General features: G+C 45.2%; 1 protein-coding gene across 5 annotated transcripts in view; it reads left to right on the top strand.

Annotated features, from left to right (window-relative positions):
- SUPT6H (SPT6 homolog, histone chaperone and transcription elongation factor) overlaps nt 1–13,059 on the top strand; it is a 31,400-nt gene that overhangs the window by 762 nt on the left and 17,579 nt on the right. For 2 of the 5 annotated variants that reach the window (XM_059047306.2, XM_067021471.1), the window contains exons 2-11: nt 8,166–8,307; nt 9,087–9,245; nt 9,343–9,419; nt 9,749–9,941; nt 10,181–10,265; nt 10,898–11,171; nt 11,666–11,767; nt 12,015–12,131; nt 12,483–12,572; nt 12,771–12,913. In XM_059047306.2, coding sequence (XP_058903289.1) covers nt 8,199–8,307; nt 9,087–9,245; nt 9,343–9,419; nt 9,749–9,941; nt 10,181–10,265; nt 10,898–11,171; nt 11,666–11,767; nt 12,015–12,131; nt 12,483–12,572; nt 12,771–12,913 — 1,349 coding nt within the window. In that variant the 5' untranslated portion in view covers nt 8,166–8,198. Of the gene's footprint in view, nt 1–4,289; nt 4,310–6,604; nt 6,696–8,165; nt 8,308–9,086; nt 9,246–9,342; nt 9,420–9,748; nt 9,942–10,180; nt 10,266–10,897; nt 11,172–11,665; nt 11,768–12,014; nt 12,132–12,482; nt 12,573–12,770; nt 12,914–13,059 lie in introns of those variants that run through there. The other 3 variants (XM_059047304.2, XM_067021470.1, XM_067021472.1) reach the window with 3 other exon arrangements.

Here is a 13,059-nt window from a genome sequence, read left to right as displayed (position 1 = left end):
TACAAGTACTGATACTTATTTTTCCGTTAGAGGAGGCCTCAGCTCTCTTAAAATACTTCACTGTAATATCAGAAGTAGCCAGGGAGTATTAAGCTACACTGCTGTTATTAACATGGAGAGTGTAAAGAATTTTGAATTTGATTTCTTGGGACAAAAACAGCTTAGTTCGATCTTTTTTAGTTTAACTGTTTATATGAAAGTTACTGATTTTTAAGTCTTATGTATTGATGACAGAAGTATGATTGCTCCCCCATCAACTGTGAATTTAGAGCCTTTTTGCATGACTTGTGTTCCTCCAGCCAGTACAAGTCTGAAACATCTGAAAGCTTATTTAGTTGGTTTGGGTGGCTACTAGCTCAGATTAGCATGGTATTGCTACTCCCGAAGAGGTTTAAATCTCATCCTGGGATTAATCACACCAGGAAGTGGTGCAGTCACATCTTACAGTTGAATTTCCTTCAGAGTTTAATCCTGGGTTTTTGGCATGCTTCCTTCAGATGACCCAGTCCTGTGGCTTTAATAACCATCTGAAAGTTGGCAACTCCCGAGTTTAAATCTCTAGCCCAGCCTTCTCTCCTCTATGTTTAAGAATCACATAAAATGCCTATTTAACAGCTCCATTTGGATGTCTCTTGGACATCCCAAACCTGACATAAGAAAAAGAAAATTTTAGTTTTTCCCATCATCCCAAACCTGTTCTTCCCTACATTACTAAGTGGTACTCTCATCCACATGCTTACCAAACCCAGACCTCTGAAAATCATCTTGGATTCTTTTTTAATATCCAGCCCCCCCTGCCAGGTCTTTCATTAAGTCCTGTCATTTCTACCTCCAAAATATATTTCAAATCTCTCTTCTATTCTCCATCTCTACTGCTGCTACCCTGTTCGAAACCACCAGCATCTTTTGCCCAAGCTACCACAATAGTATCTTCAGTTTTCTCTGCTTCCACGCAGAACCCCTCCCAGTCCATTTTCCACATTAGCAGGATCAGGTCAGGTCAGATCATGTCATTTCCTTTTCCAGTGGCTTTCCGTGGCCTTCGCAGCCTGACTAGAGCAGGCCCCTTCTCCCTCTCGCATTCTGCTGCCTTCACCATTCTTTGGTCACACTGGCCATAGGAAGTTGCCTACGATATCCCAAGTGCATGCCCACCTTTTCAGCCAAGAACCTCCTCCCCTGGCTCTGCATACCACAGCCTGCCCATTCTTGTTCTCTTGGCCTAAACTAACCCTCTCAAAGGTGAGGGTGTTTACTTCCTTCCTAGCACTTACAGCAAGCTTTATTTTATTTGTTTGTGGTTTATCTCCTGGTAGACTACAGAATACAGGGATCCTAGGGGCAGGGAGTTTGTCTTGTATGTGCCTGGCATGTAGTAGGCACTCATTAAATAAATATTTATTTAATTAACAAGTAAATTACTAAGTCAGTTCTTGGTTGAAAACCCTGTAGGGCTTCCCAGCCCTTGCAGATAGAATCCAAAATCCTTAAGTTGTCCTATCAAGATCCTTGTGGCCTCACCTCCAACTCATCATGAACCCTCTCTCCAGCCAAACTGACCCTCACTGTTCCTGCTACAGCATATTCTGGGCCTTGCGCTGGGAGCACTTTTCTCCAGCAACACCACTTCTTGAACCATCTCCAAAGATACCAGCTCCTCCACTTAGTTAATTCTGCCTCACTATTTAAGGTCTTTCTTTAAAGTCACTTTCTCAAAACCAGGTTGGAATCCTCTATTACAGGCTCCCATGGTACTTTGCCATCATTTTTTTTCTTTTAACATTTATTTAATAATTTTTAAAATTTTTATTTATTTTATTTTTGGCTGCATTGGGACTTTGTTGCTGTGCGCGGGCTTTTCTCTAGTTGCAGCAAGCGCAGGCTTCTCATTGTGGTAGCTTCTCTTGGTGCAGAGCGCGGGCTCTAGGTGTGCACGGGCTCAGTAGCTGTGGCTCGGGGGCTCTAGAGCGCAGGCTCAGTAGTTGTGGCGCACGGGCTTAATTGCTTCATGGTATGTGGTATCTTCCTGGACCAGGGCTTGAACCCGTGTCCACTGCATTGGCAGGCAGATTCTTAACCACTGCACCAGGGAAGCCCATGCCATCAATTCTTTTAAAGACCTTCTGTACTTCTAGATCAGGGGTTACTAAACTGAGAAATTAGGTCACTCCCATTCATTTACATACTGTTTATGTCTGCTTTTGTACTGCAATGGCAGATCAGCCCCTCTGTGCTAGAGCAGGAACTGTCTGCTCCCCCAGTGTGTGTTCCACAAGGCTCAGTAACTGTTGCAGGGATACTGAATCTGGTTACATATTTTAGTTGTTCCTGCTCCTCGTTTGTCCTTTCCTTGTCCCCCAAGGAGACATGGAAAGAAAAGAAAAAACTAATATTTTAAAATTACTTATTATGTTAACCATTATTAACAATAGTGCTTTTTATGCCCAGGCATTGAAAAGATTCTTGAAAAGATTCTAAGACTGTTATTTCTTATAAATACGGTGTGCATGTTTTTTGTTTTGTTTTGTTTTGTTTTGTTTTGTTTTGTTTTTAAAGGTGAGAGCTGGGCCTGGGGACAAGGGCCTTTATTTTTTAATTTTTATTTATTATTATTTTTTTTGTGGTACTCGGGCCTCTCACTGTTGTGGCCTCTCCCGCTGCGGAGCACAGGCTCCGGACGCGCAGGCGCAGCGGCCATGGCTCACGGGCTCAGCTGCTCCGCGGCATGTGGGATCCTCCCGGACCGGGGCACGAACCCGTGTCCCCTGCATTGGCAGGTGGACTCTCAACCACTGCGCCACCAGGGAAGCCCCCCAGACTGTCTTCTTAACTCCTCTCAACTCAGGCATCACCTTTTCTGAGGCATTCTCTGACCTCTATCTTAATATTGCTTTCATACTCCTCGTATATAACTACCATAAAACATTATGCTCTGTCATAACTTTATTTATTTATTTATTTATTTATTTATGGCTGTGTTGGGTCTTCGTTGCTGTGCGCAGGCTTTCTCTAGTTGCAATGAGCTGGGGCTGCTCTTCGTTGTGGTGTGCGGGCTTCTTATTGTGGTGGCTTGTCTTGTTGCAGAGCACCAGCTCTAGGTGTGCGGGCTTCAGTACTTGTGGCACACGGGCTCAGTAGTTGTGGCTTGCAGGCTCTAGAGCACAGGCTCAGTAGTTGTGCACGGGTTTAGTTGCTCCACGGCATGTGGGATCTTCCTGGACCAGGGCTCGAACCTGTGTCCCCTGCATTGGCAGGCGGATTCTTAACCACTGCACCACCAGGGAAGCCCCTGTCATAACTTTATTTACAAGTTTTTTGTGAGATGAATATGAACACTAGGGTCAAAAGCATGTTTTACTAATTTTTTTTTTTTTTTTTGGGGGGGGTAACGCGGACCTCTCACTGCTGTGGCCTCTCCCGTTGCGGAGCACAGGCTCCGCACGCGCAGCCCCAGCGGCCACGGCTCACGCGCCCAGCCGCTCGGCGGCATGCGGGATCCTCCCGGACCCGGGCACGAACCCGCGTCCCCTGCATCGGCAGGCGGACCCCCAACCACTGCGCCACCAGGGAAGCCCTACTAATTTTTATATACCCAAGTCCCAGCAGAGAGCTTTACCCTAAAAAAACAAAACTGTAAATGTTAATTGAAGCTGCCAGTGGAGGGAATTAACAGACATCTCTTTTTGCTCTGGTCTCCTTTTAATTGCCTCCTACATCATCTTTTTCAAAGGGAGGGACTGTGGAGGGCCTCCCCTGTGGCAATCTGATCCCAGCTCCATTCCTTTTCCAGAGAATGTCATGGTAACCGCCAGCCTGTCCCTTTGAGCCACATCTTGTACTGCAGCTGTGCGTCCGCCTGGAGAAACCTTCCCCTTTCACCACCCCACTCCCCTTCTGGATCTATTTCAGTAGCAAATTTAACTTATAATCTTAATATGGGGAAAATTCAAGAGCATAAGTCCTAAATACAAAATCCAAATGACATCAGACTCAGATATCATATATTAATGATAATCACATACTAATAAATAGTGGTTTTGTTCTGGAATAGTTGCTGCTTGCCAACCTCAGCCTGCAGTGCTGCTGCAGCACCCTCTGCACATCTAGCTCGCCCAAGTTGCAGCAAATCAGGATTGCTTCTGGCACAAGCTATTTTAACTAGAAGTCTTGGCAGTGAGTTAGATCGGAGGCATTCCCCAGCTATAGCACAGCATGTACTTCATTGCTAACCTAGGGAATGGGAGGAAAGCTGCATGCAGCACAGAGCACCAGCTGCCCACAGAACAGAATAAAGCTGTGCTTTCATCAGGTAGGCTGTCTGTTTCTCTCTGCTAAGTAGCTGTAGGGCATCTGGTCTGGAGGAGCTGGCATTTAGTGTGAAGATGTTGAGGCCTTACAAGACTGAATTTGTGGGTCTGATAGCCTAATTAAAGCAAGCTATCTGTGGGGGCTGCTGTACCCAAATCTATTTTTAATGACTCAGTTCAGGGCTGAAAGAGCAGTATTAAAATTAGAGCACCACATTTAATCGGCAGAAGTTTTAGATATTCACTTTTGGCTGTACTCAGGCTGAATGACCTTAAGGATACAGATCTTGTGGGGGAAAGGGCATCAGTCTAACCCAAGGCTTCCTGTATCACCACCCTGTGGGACCTATACAGTGGTGTAGTATAGTGGCTCTCAAACTTTTTGATCTCAGGACCCCTTTATACTCTTAAAGATAATTTAAGATTCCAAAGACATTTTGTTAATGTGAGTTATATCTATTGATGTTTGAGATTTATATATATAGATATTAACCAGATTAGAAATTAAGATTAATTTCTAAACTAAATTAATAATGACTAAATAAAGAGATGAATGTTAATTCATTTTAACATAATAATAAGCCTGTTTGCAATATACAAGTATATCAAATCAACACATTATAGACCTTAATGTTACACAATGTTATATGCCAATTACAGTTGACCCTTGGATAACACAGGGTTGATGTGCTGACCCACCTCTCTTCCCTTCACAATCCGCACACGGCTATCTCTGCCTCAAAAACAAAGGAATTGATGAATGACTCACCCAAGGGCAGGAAGCTGAAACAATTTGGATAGAATCAAAACTCAAACCCTGATTCTTTTGATTCCACATGTTATGATCTCTAATCAAACACAAACGGTTTCCCACATTTAGTTTAAAGATCTGTAAAATGAAGATACAGATATACTATATTTACTGGTTAAAAAATCTGCATATAAGTGGACCCACGCAGTTCAAACCCATGTTGTTCAAGGGTCAAATGTACACGAATAAAGCTGAGAAAAAAAATAAGCCCATTACATTTTAGCATAAATAACACGTTTTATGAAAAACAAGTATAATCTTCAAAACAAAAAACGTAGTAAGAAGAGTGACGTTGTTTGGGGGTTTTTTTGGTTTTTTTTTGTTTTTTGGGTTTTTTTGGTTTGTTCTGGGGTTTGGGTTTTTGGAGGGGGGGTTGTTTTGGTTTGGGGTTTTTTTGTTTTGTTTTATTTTTGGCAAATCCTTTTAATGTCTGCCTTAATAGAGGAATGCTTGTTTCTCCTACCTGCTTCTGCATTCAGTCTGTTGTGATACTACATGTCGTATAACCTCTGGAAAACTCCACTGTACACTCATGAGAGAAAGGAGGGGGTGATCCCTGGACCACACTTTGAGAACTACTGATGTGATAGAAACAACTGTTTCTGTGGAGTCAGACAGACCTTAACTCAGATCTCACCTCTTGCAGTTGACAGTTGTGTCGCCTTGAACAAGTGACTTTATCTCTGAGTCTATTTCCTCCTTTGCTGAATGAGAGAGAAGTGTACTGTAACTCCTAGGACACTGTAGGGGTTAATAGGTCATTTATTAAGTATCTGGAACTTGGTAGGTGTGCAAAAAATATTCCTCAGGGCACATTTTGTTTAATTGCTTAAAGTACCCAGGAAAGGCCTATATTAGTTTTGGTTGAGTTTTGTGGGTTTGTTCATTTTCCAATTCTCTTCCTGTGTCTGCTCTACATATATGTCAAAATACATAAAATTATTTTAAGGTCCTTATTTGGCCCTCTACTAGACATCAACTCCTTGAGAACATACAGTCCTGTTTCTCTTCAAATCCCCAGCTCCTAGCAGAATGTTTGTACTTGGTAGGCATTCAGTACAGTTTGAAAAGAATGGCATCTGAAACCTCAGCCTAAAATTGAACATAAGACCATGTCATTGACCCTCCCTTTCCACCAGAACTTAGTACCTTCAGTTTTATTTCCTTGAGCTCAATTAATCTTAATTGGTTATGGTATCAGTTGATATCAGTAAGGGTAATTTTCAGGAGAATTAGAGCCACAGAACTTAGGCCTCCTTCTAGAGCTTAGACCACTTGAGGTAGGCATTAACCACCCTCCTCTCTCTCCAGTTCCACTGCCATCTTTAACTGGGAAGACATGAAACAATAAGTAATCTATTTAACAGATACTTAGCAGTTTCTATTTTGTATAGAGCACCTAGTGGGAAACAGCTTATCTGGTACAGAATAAAGTACCATGTAATGCCTCTTATATTGCCGTTTATGTTTTCATGGTTTTTATTAGCCCTTCAATTGGATATCATCTTTGACTTCCAGAAGCTTATAGTCTAAGTGGAGAAAATGGACATATGCAGTGGACCATAATTCAGGACAGGGTGAGGAGTGGTGCTGAGTTGATCAGCAGCCAGCTTCCAGATTCCAGAATGGAATCTTGATGCTATGATTTGTGTGATCAGTGCTGTGGGTTTTTTTGTTTTGTTTTTTATATTTTTGGCTGCGTGGGGTCTTCATTGCTGCGTGCAGGCTTTCTCTAGTTGCGGTGAGTGGGAGCTACTCTTCGTTGCGGCGCATGGGCTTCTCATTGCAGTGGCTTCTCTTGTTGCAGAGCACAGGCTCTAGGCGTGCGGGCTTCAGTAGTTGTGGCACATGGGCTCAGTAGTTGTAACTGGCGGGCTCTAGAGCGCAGGCTCAGTATTTGTGGCGCATGGGCTTAGTTGCTCCATGGCATGTGGGATCTTCCCAGACCAGGGCTCGAACTGTGTCCCCTGCATTGGCAGGCGGATTCTTAACCACTGTGCCACCAGGGAAGTCTCAGTGCTGTGTTTTAAAGCCCAGGAAACTCCATGTCATGGTTCTGTGGTTCTCCACTGCCATTTCCAGACTTTGGATGCATCTGACAGCGGGAAAGTAGAAGACAAAGCTGGGATTGGTTGGTACAAAATTACAGAATGCTGAGGAAAATTATGCCCAGGATTCAAATTTAAACTCAGTTAGCATTTTTTGAAATAGTAGACTAGGTTCTTTCTCCTATGTCATGTAATATTCTTAACTACCCTGCGAGGTAGGTAGTGCTGTTGCCATTTTCCAGATGAAGAAATTGATGTTCGGGCACGTTCAATAATATGCTTAAGTTTATGTACCTAGTAGATGGTGGGGCCAGGATTTGATCTCTACTCTTAGGCCCAGGAGTTTTTGTATTTAACTATGTTGCATTTAATTTGTAGGCCATGGAAGTCTCTTTCAAAGTGCTTTTTGTATTTTTGGTTTTTTGATTTTTGTTTTGCTGGGGAGGTAAATGGTCGCAATAGAGTTGTGGTTCTAATGTTTCTGAAGAGGCCCCTTCTCTACCCAAATGCTCCCAACCACTACTCACACAAGTGGGCTCAACTTCATGAAACGCTGTTTAATCTGTCGAAAAGGATTTTCCTTTTGATTGTGTATATGAAAGTTCCTGTCATTAAGTTGGCATTTAATTATTGTTTCCCAAACTTATGAGTGAGTCATATAATCTCACTACACCGTATCCCTACCTGTATAATTATTCCTACACTAATTTCTTCGTCTGCCTGTTTCTGTCCCCAAATGGTAAGTGCGATAAAACTCTTTGGACAAGCAAGATGGTATATACAGAGCAGTCCAGTATAATTGCTTTTTTAAAGTTACACATGAGAGGGGCAATTGTGAGAGGAATGGATAATGGAAGAGATGGAGCCATCTGATTCTTACTGTCTCCTCCCAGGTAGAAATGATTGGGCAGATCAGTGGCACCTAGCTGAATGCTTTTTGTGGAAATGTTTAAAGGTCCTCTGTCTCATTTTTTACCCCCAACTCCTTTCCTTCCCTAGTCGCCTTCAGGCAGGCCGTGAGAAGCTGCAGCAATGTCTGATTTTGTGGAAAGCGAGGCCGAGGAGTCAGAGGAAGAGTACAATGATGAAGGCGAGGTGGTGCCCCGGGTCACCAAGAAATTTGTAGAAGAGGAGGATGACGGTGAGGAAGCCCCAGCCTCAAGCTTCTCCCCAGTATTGCTAAGCTTTGGATAGTTGGATTCTTGCTGATGAGAGGCTCAGGCTGAGCACAGAAGTTATCACACATGAGGTACCAGCTTGAGAATTTTCAGTCATTCATAGAAAATATTTACTGAACATCTGTCTGCTGTATGCCAGGCACTGTGCCTAGAACTAGGAATACAACATAAAGTCCCAGCTATCGTAGAGTTTACATTAGTGGGAGGGGACAGACAGTAAACCAATAAATAAGTACATAGGTAATGTTTCGCTCTTTTGGAGACTTAGCAGTGTTGGTATTTATGTACCCAGTTTCCAAGTTCTCTGTCCACATCCAACCATTAGGATCATCAGCAGAGTGGAACCATGAAATGGCTTTAGACACAGAAAGGAAAATGCAAGCTTCTTGAAAAGCATTATGGATGAAAGGAGGAATATAGCTACTGAGTTTATAAACTGAGAGGAAAACAAAGGTTACTGGTGGCTGTAAAGCCTCTAGTAATGATTTTGACGAGCCAAAGTAATTAGGAAGCTCATCTTGCCTAAATACAGATGGTGAATGTGGAAAAGAGATATTCCTTTCCAGAAGCTGCTCTAAGTCAGTGGTCATGTTTTTTGTATCTTTAGATGAGGCAGAAGAGTTAACATGGCATCCAGGTCATTAGGTTCAGAGCAGATGAGAAATAACAGTTAAGCAGGTGGCCCTGCCCCAGCCCCAGCCTATTTCCCAAACCGCATGCCTCAAACATGCATGTTTTCCAGATGAGGAGGAGGAGGAGGAGAACCTAGATGATCAGGATGAACAAGGAAACCTGAAAGGCTTTATCAATGACGATGACGATGAAGATGAAGGGGAGGAGGATGAGGGTAGTGACTCTGGTGATTCAGAAGATGATGTTGGCCACAAGAAGAGAAAACGCAGTGAGTAGCCTCTCCTCAGGTCAGGTGAGGCTGGGGTGGAAGTCATAGTGGAGAAGGGGCCTCCCCATCACCATGGGCAACACTCTGTCTTCTCTAGCATCTTTTGACGACCGCTTGGAGGATGATGATTTTGATCTCATTGAGGAGAATTTGGGTGTCAAAGTCAAAAGAGGAGTAAGTGCCCTTTTTGTCTCTGTCCTTGGGGGTGAAGGAAGAAGCCCTTGAAATTCAGTGACTCTGGGGGGAGGAGGCACATCCAGAAGAGTTCGGGGAATGTCAGTGAGGAGAAAGTGGCTCAGTATCGTTGTGCTGTGGAGCCAGTTCTGGGTGCCTGTTAAAGGCTTGTCAGAGTTTCAAGGGTGGGCCTTGGGGCGTGCTTGATGTGTTCTTTCCCATCTCCCTTGTCAGTATAGCTGGGGTGGGAAAATAGGAGTGAGACTGGAGAGCAGGGCTCCTTATGCCAGTTCCCTCAGACCCTGACGAGGCAGGTGTTCCACCCCTAGCAAAAATACCGACGTGTCAAAAAAATGTCAGATGATGAGGACGATGACGAAGAGGAATATGGCAAGGAGGAACATGAAAAAGAAGCTATTGCAGAAGAGATCTTTCAGGACGGGGAAGGGGAAGAAGGGCAGGAGGCCGTGGAGGCCCCCATGGCTCCTCCAGAGGAGGAGGAGGAAGATGATGAAGAGTCAGGTATGTGGCATTAGTCAGGGAAGCCAGTTTGGGGCGGGGTGTTGGGGTTTCCTACCCCGAAGAATAGAATGGGAGACCATTGTTCAGCTGCTGGCCCCCAGCATTTGACACAAAGAAGTTCCTTTTCAGGAACCTGTCTCCTCTTCTCCTCACCGACCACTCCTACACTAGGAACTAAAGCCATTCAGTCCTGGCTCACCCCCTGCCTCTGGGCACTAACCCTTCCCTTCCCTATCCAGACATTGACGACTTCATTGTGGATGATGATGGACAACCACTGAAAAAACCTAAGTGGCGGAAAAAGCTTCCTGGATACACTGATGCGTGAGTGGGGTCTGGCGCGAGGTGGTGATAAGGGCATCTGAGTGGACCCGGGCAGGAAGGAGGAGGTCAGAGGCCTCTGCTAAAAATGGAACAGTCAGCTCTCAGCCATTTTGCTTCCCTGCCTCTAATATCCTTTACCAGGCAGTGATGTCAGACTGCTTCTAGAAGCTCTGATAGCTCTCTCAGCATTCAAGGGCCATGATGGGATGAGGGTGGAGGCACACACAGGCAAGGATCCAGCCTCTCTCTTCCACCTGCAGCTACATGTTAATTTGTTTATTTATTAGCCTTCTAAATATAATTGTTACTAGAAAGCTTTTGCTCTGAGGGAATACTATAATGTCTTAGCAGAAGATGGATCCACTGAGTGTGATATGAACCCATGTGCCCTGTTGCTATTTGATCCTTGTCACTGGCATGTGCCAAAGATGGGCTTTTTAATCTCAATAAATAATGGTTTCCCCAGAAATATCCCCCAGCTAAGCCTTTCCTCCGCAGTGAATATGCTTTTCTTGTTTACATTTCTCTTAACCTTTTTAGTCCCCTTGGGGTAGGTACAGGATCTCTGCAGGAGCTGCATTTGTCTCCTCTCACCGGAATCTGGGCCAACTGCCTTTTGCTCTCACCCACAGGGCCCTGCAGGAAGCCCAGGAGATTTTTGGTGTCGACTTTGACTATGACGAATTTGAGAAATATAATGAGTATGATGAAGAACTGGAGGAAGAGTATGAGTATGAGGACGATGAGGCTGAGGGTGAGATCCGAGTGCGCCCCAAGAAGACCACCAAGAAACGTGTGAGCCGCAGGAGCATCTTCGAGATGTATGAGCCCAGTGAGCTGGAAAGCAGCCACCTCACAGATCAGGACAATGAAATCCGAGCTACTGACCTGCCTGAGAGGTTCCAGGTAAGGAAGCACTAGTGTCTGTCCTTCTGCTGAACTGTCATCAACTGCCCTGAGCCTCCTTGGTACAAGAGTTATAGCAGAGAAACAATCTAGCAACAATCTAACAACGATGGTATATAGAGGGACTTCCCTGGCGGTCCACTGGTTAAGACTCCATGCTTCCACTGCAGGGGGCGTGGGTTCCGTCCCTCGTTGGGGCAGTGCAGCCAAAAAAAAACAAAACATGTTATACAGGAAGTCGGCTTTGAACCCCATCTGACCAGGCGTACAGGAAATCTAGCTCAACATAGACTCTCGGGTGGCTTATGGTTCCTGAACTGGCACTCTTTCTTGAGCAAATACACGACATGCCTACTTCTTGCTAGACAACACTCTTCCGGGTACTGGAAACATGTGCCTCTGGAGCACACGTTTTTGTCCAGAAGTAGTGCATGTTTTTGCTACATGAGATACAAGATAACGTCAGTCTCATGCTGATGCCTTATCCCCTGCAGCTCCGTTCCATTTCCGTCAAGGGGGCTGAAGATGATGAACTTGAAGAAGAGGCTGACTGGATCTACAGGAATGCCTTTGCCACACCAACCATTTCTCTGCAGGTACCCAGAAAAAGATACTATATTTTGACATGAACCAGAAGGTACTTCATTAGGATGAGGAGCTGCTTCTGCCCTGCCCCAGACATCTGTGGGCCTAGTATAGAATAACATGTGTGTGCGGGTATGTGAGGGAGATTTTTCTAGATTTAATCTGAGAAGATCATCCTATTACAAGAAGCAGTTTTGTGTGTGGTAAGACAGAGCAAGTAGTGGTGTCGTTGCTGTTTCTTTTTTCTTCTGACTGTAGGAAAGCTGTGATTACCTAGACCGAGGGCAGCCAACCAGCAGCTTCAGTCGAAAAGGGCCCAGCACAATTCAGAAGATTAAAGAGGCCCTGGGCTTCATGCGAAATCAGCATTTTGAGGTAGTACCTCAAGCTCTAGTGGCCCACTGGTTAGAACTTCAACTGGGGGTGATGGAAAAGGTGGCTACCTAAGTCAGGTGGGGAGCCCCCTTCTGTCCGCAGCAGTGGTCCCTTGACTCAAGAAGCGTGAGGACCATAGACTCTAGTGATCGAGAGAACAGTGCTACCCCATTTGCAGCATTATCTTCCCCTGTTGTGGGGGGCCTGGGTGGGAGCCTGTGTCCTGGATGGGCCTGTGAGGGAGGCCAAGCTTCCTACTGTTGAATTTCCTGGAGCTGTTTATTCCTTTAACAAAGGGGGTCCTTTCAGATCTTTCCTCTCTGGCTGACTGCCACCTCCTTGCCCCTCTAGGTGCCTTTCATTGCTTTCTACCGGAAGGAGTATGTGGAGCCCGAGTTGCATATCAATGACCTGTGGAGGGTGTGGCAGTGGGATGAAAAGGTAATGTAGGGATCCATGCCTCTCAAGGGGTTGAGGGCTGGACTGGGTACCACCACTACTGGGACCCAAGTTCTGTACATATCAGGTGGCAGCCCAGACCCTGTCAGGCTTCCCCCAGGGTCTCCTGGTAAGGAACAGCATGGTCTTGGGTGTCCAAGGCTGAATACCATCCCTTACTCCTGCTTTGTCTTGTCCTAGTGGACCCAGCTGAGGATCCGTAAGGAGAACCTAACACGGCTGTTTGAGAAGATGCAGGCTTATCAGTACGAGCAAATCTCTGCTGACCCTGACAAGCCCCTTGCTGATGGCATCCGGGCTCTGGACACCACCGACATGGAGAGGTAGCATATGCAGTGTTTATTCCATTACAGGGAGCCCTCACACCGAAGACAGGCCCCCGCCCCTCCACCCCCACTCCAGAGCAGCATAACCTTGCAAAATTCTCAGCACGGGACCCGTTCCTTAGAAAACCAAATTATCGGCACGT

This window comes from Kogia breviceps, chromosome 19 (assembly GCF_026419965.1).
Source record: "Kogia breviceps isolate mKogBre1 chromosome 19, mKogBre1 haplotype 1, whole genome shotgun sequence".
Classification (NCBI taxonomy): domain Eukaryota; kingdom Metazoa; phylum Chordata; class Mammalia; order Artiodactyla; family Physeteridae; genus Kogia; species Kogia breviceps.
The sequence above is the reverse complement of the archived record's forward strand: the minus strand, read 5'-3'. Positions and strand labels throughout refer to the sequence as shown.